The sequence below is a fragment of the Chaetura pelagica genome, unplaced genomic scaffold, assembly GCF_000747805.2.
Source record: "Chaetura pelagica isolate M959 unplaced genomic scaffold, ChaPel_1.0 scaffold344, whole genome shotgun sequence".
NCBI classification, from domain to species: Eukaryota; Metazoa; Chordata; class Aves; order Apodiformes; family Apodidae; genus Chaetura; species Chaetura pelagica.
Window position 1 is genome coordinate 3,982,002 of NW_009953098.1, and position 4,523 is coordinate 3,986,524.

Below are 4,523 nucleotides of genomic sequence, written 5' to 3' on the forward strand. Positions count from 1 at the left end.
CTCTGGGGGGCGGGGGGGGGTCCCCTCTGCCCACGGCCGCGCTCCCCGAGTGAGCGGCGCAGGCAGGAGCAGTGGGAGTTCAGTTACACGCTAGCACCTAAAAAAGCAGCGATCTAGTTTTGGCACTGACCATTTTCAGTTCTCTCTTCCTGCCATATGTTTGGAAGGGGAAAAAAAAAGAAAAGAAAAGAAAAAATGGAATTGGGAAAGATGCTCTCAGCTGAAGGGAGGAGGGGGCTGAGGGAGCCAGATACGAGGAAATTCCATGTTAGGAAAGCATTAGCAAGGGGTGACTTCTAATGTTTTCCTGCCACTGACGTTGACAGTGACACACATGTGTGGGTTGAAATTGGAACGTCACTGAGTTTTTAAACTCAACCAGGAAATAGTCTGTTGCTCAGGGATAGAAAACAAGTAGTTTATATTGTAAGGCAGGTAACATGCAGTTAACAGCTCCTCTCGAGTGAGTGAAGAGCTGTTCAGTGTTTAGAATTGAGCAGTTCAAATTTAATTTAGCCTTTTATTTTCTGAGGGTTGTTTGGGGTTTTTTTTTGTTTTGTGTTGTGTTTTTTTTTTTAACGAGGTTTTTTCATGTCTATTTTTAATCCCTTTAACTAATACTTCAGAATCAGAAAAGCAAATATTGACAGGACTCCACTTTTAGTCCCTTTTAAAAAAAGTAGTTCAAACCTCAGTCTCTTGAATTTTTTTACAGCTAAGGTGGTTGTTAAAGGGTTTGGGGGATTAGTGATTACAGAAGGCCGTTATAATTCCTTTTTTATTCTTTTGTCTGGCTTCCTGTTACACAGGTAGAAGTGTTTTATAAATACAGAGTGTTTGGTTTGGGTTTTTTACTGACCTTGTTACAAATGTTACAATGTGGTAGCTTTCAGAGATTTAAAATGGGATTAAGGAGCTATTGTGCCAGACGCTTTCTGAAATACAGGAAGATTTACTGTAAGAATTCTTGAACCAAGGTGTCAGGCTGACACTCCTGCCCTGACTTAAATGGTCGCTAACCTGCCTGGATGGAAGCTTAGGTCAAGGATCAACCTAGAAACTGGCTTCATGAGAGAGACAGAAGTTAGGGAGGCAGAAGGTAACACAAGGGCAAGGGTAACAGTAAGTAAAATCCCTGAGTCGTCCTGTAGGTTAAGTACAGTGCAACTCACTGGTTCCCAGTCATTTAATCAACAAATGTTCTGTGTTACTTGCTACTCTGATGAAAGTCGCCTTAAAATAACTTTTATGAATACACAGCCATGGGAAAGTGGAGTAAATCTTGCAGAAGCTGTGACAAATGGATTTATCCGAACTGGGGGATGGACTGATAGAAGGTTATCTGAGCTCCTTAAATAGGGAGACAGGCAGGATCCCCAGGTTGTCATTGTTCCCTCATGCTGGCTCTTTCTGAGTGTCAGCATTTTTCAACATTTAGGCGAAGGTGACTGTAAGTTACGATTCATTAGTACTTGGTATAGTCTCCAAATAAAGATAGCTAGATCAGTTTAAATGGTGTTGGCACCTGTCCAAGGAACCCTCTTTATATCTGACACGTTTGCCACTAGCTTTTTTTAAGGAACAATTAATACTGTAATTTCTGTTTTTCCTCTATGGGAAGAGCAGTATCCTAACTCATTGCAAAGGCTTTCTAACTGATGTGCCTGTTTGACTTGCTATCTTACAAAAAAAGAAAGTATTTTGAACTGAAGGAAGCAGAAGACACACCAAAGCTTTGTGTTGAACTGTTTTATATCAATATTGATTTTTTTAAGGGGGTTTGTGTTATAAAGAGGGAGCTTTTATCCCCCTGAGCTCTTTGGCAATTATCTTCCTGCCATAAATGTTGATACGCACATAATGGATGTAACTAAAAAATCTCCTTATCCCAGCAGAAAAGGCTGACTGTTTGTTGGAGCAGAGAGAATGCTGAGAGTGTGAATAGACAAACCCATATGTCGCTGGTGAGAGAGATAAATGATGGACGAACAGGAGTTGGTTACTATGGATCAGCACAATAAACCAATTCCCATCATACACCTCTCTTAATAATATACCAGTTTCAATGGCATTGACGGGTAACCTAGGTAGCACCAGTCAACTGTAAGTTTTTCAACTGTTCTTTTGTACATCTCAAAGAACAGTTGGGACTGTTCTAATTTTTTCAGATGTTGAGTGCTAAAATTATGCAGAACTTCATTCCTTGCCAGTAATTTTGAAGGGGAACTTTAGAGCATTGCTGTGAAGTGCCAAATGTGTACGATACCATTGTGCACTCTTAGTAAGTTTTGTTTTCTGCACCAGTGGAAGCAGGGAGGGCACTCAAAAAGGCAATTGCTTAACAGATATGTGAAGAAACTGTTTAGGTGCCTAGTACTACCCTCATTAGTGTTGTTTCAGGTTGGACCAGATATTGGAAGATACTGGACTAGTGTTTTAAGTGAAAATAGTGAAAGAACAGTGCTGGTTTATTTAAAAACAAAAACTCAGCCCTGCAGAATGTGCAGTGATCAATAACACAGTTTTAACTTTCTATAACCCATTTCAGGCCTGCCAGCAGCTGAAGGGAAACTTTGCAAAACGGCTTGTGATTCCATCACAATCTCTTTGCTGTGTTCTTTATTATTACTGCTGGTGCTTTGCACAGAAAATTCAAGTCTTTGTCAGTTAAAGTTTTCACTTTATATCCTTCTCTTCTGGTAGTTATTTTTCATTGCAGTTGCTGTGGACCAGGCTGTTAGCTCTGCTCAAAATGAAAGTATATCTCAGGGTGACAGTGTAAGCAGGGCTCATGGCTCCTGGGATACAACTCCATTGTTTTCAAAGTCACAAGTCACCAGTTGCACCACCAGAGGTGATGCAGTCAGAGAGGGATAACTAGCAAATGAGCTATGAAGAGTCTTTATTCCTTTTGGGAACCCCCCTTCATGATCTTAATTTTTCTTTTTTAAATGGAAGAAAATGTATTGCTAAGTCATTACTTTCCTTCAAGAGGAAAATCCTCAGATGAACTGGAAGGTGCTTGTTAGGCTGGGTGGTAGGAGAGTACACCAGTCTGGCTCCTACCAGGGCCCAGCCTAGCAGTCCTTTTTCATTTTACAGTATACTCTCTTAATTCCAGGGTCAAATCTGGGTCTCAAGGATCAGGCCCTTGAGCAAGCCCCCCTTGCTCCCACCTGTTGGAAGAAGTGAAATGGAAATGCGGCAGGGTGAAGTACATAGTCTCTGCAGGCTGAATTTGAGCTGGTTCTTGGCTCCTGGGGCAGAAGAGTTGTGGCCAAAGGGCAGAGCAGGGGAAAGAGGTGTTAGTTTCCTTCCTCCCCTCCCTGCCACGCAGCCCAGCCAGCTGGACCAGCTGGGGGATGTGGGCTTTGCCCAGGGAGCGGGTGGCTGTTTCCATGTGGTCAGTGAAGTTCCAGAGGAGCCCAGGTGTGGGATTTTGTTGGGGCCTTCACTCCGAGTGCTGCCTCATGGGTGCAATGAGCCATTGATAAGCGCTGGCCTGAGTCAGGGGCTGCTGCCAGGGTGCACCCAGGCCTTCAGAAGGGACTGCTGGACTGACCAAAGTTGCTTTTTGGGAATGGGTGACCAGGCTGAGGAGGTGGAAACTGGAATTCATCGTCATATCCTGGCCAAAGGGAGACATCATATTACGACTTGTTGAAATCTGTTCTGCATTTCTCTGCAAGGAACTTGGCAGTTTTATTGATAAAGACGTGTTGCATAAGTACCCCATCAGGCATGTCCTAATTTGTTACTAATTGATGATCTGGGTAGTACAGAAATATCAGTGGTGTTAATGCACTCCCACACTGATCTGCAATCTCTGCAAGCCCCCTGTTTTTGTTTTACTTGAATTGTAATACTTGCTCTTTTTTCCTTTTTTCACTTTTTCTTGTGGATTTACCTGGTGATCCAACCGCACAACTGCCTGTTGTGCTTTCCTGTTTGAGCAGGAACAGCTGGGGGCTCAGCCTGTCACAGACATGATATAGATTATCTCCACAGGGGAGGGTGTTAACTATGTTATTGTTTCACCCCATGTCAGACAATCTATTGAGTGGCACCAGTCTTAGCCCAGGGGGAAGCCAGTTCTTTACACCTTCCACCTGCGGAGGTGCAACGCAAGTCAAGTGGGACGGACGCAGTGGTGCCTCTGCAGTTCCTGCTCGGAGAAGCCAGGGAGGTTTTTGCACAGCACAGAACAAACACCCCTCAGTTTGTCCCCTCTGCTAACGTGATGTATTTGCATGGATTTAAAAAACAGCTCCTTTTGTTGTGCCGCAACTAGAGAGGTCAGAAAAAACATTTACTTCTGTTGACAGGCACAAAAAAGAAGTACTTGCTGGATGTCACAAACATGATCTGACTGCTTCTTTTGTCTTGTGTTGTTTTATTTTGCATTTCTGTGGAAGTTTCTTTTTTTCTAGAATTAAGGGCTCAAAAATCCCAGCAGGTTCAGGAGTTACACCTACTCCAGACATACCTGTTCATTGTTTTCAGAATAACACAGCACATTTACT

General features: G+C 43.0%; 1 protein-coding gene across 1 annotated transcript in view; it reads left to right on the plus strand.

The window, feature by feature from the left end:
- LOC104388346 (basic proline-rich protein-like) overlaps positions 1 to 3,664 on the plus strand; it is a 190,668-nt gene extending 187,004 nt beyond the window's left edge. Inside the window, exons 4-5 of the mRNA XM_009997206.1 lie at positions 2,704 to 2,778; positions 3,122 to 3,664. Coding sequence (XP_009995508.1) covers positions 2,704 to 2,778; positions 3,122 to 3,664 — 618 coding nt within the window. The remainder of the gene's footprint in view (positions 1 to 2,703; positions 2,779 to 3,121) is intronic.
- The last annotated feature ends 859 nt before the right edge of the window (positions 3,665 to 4,523 follow it).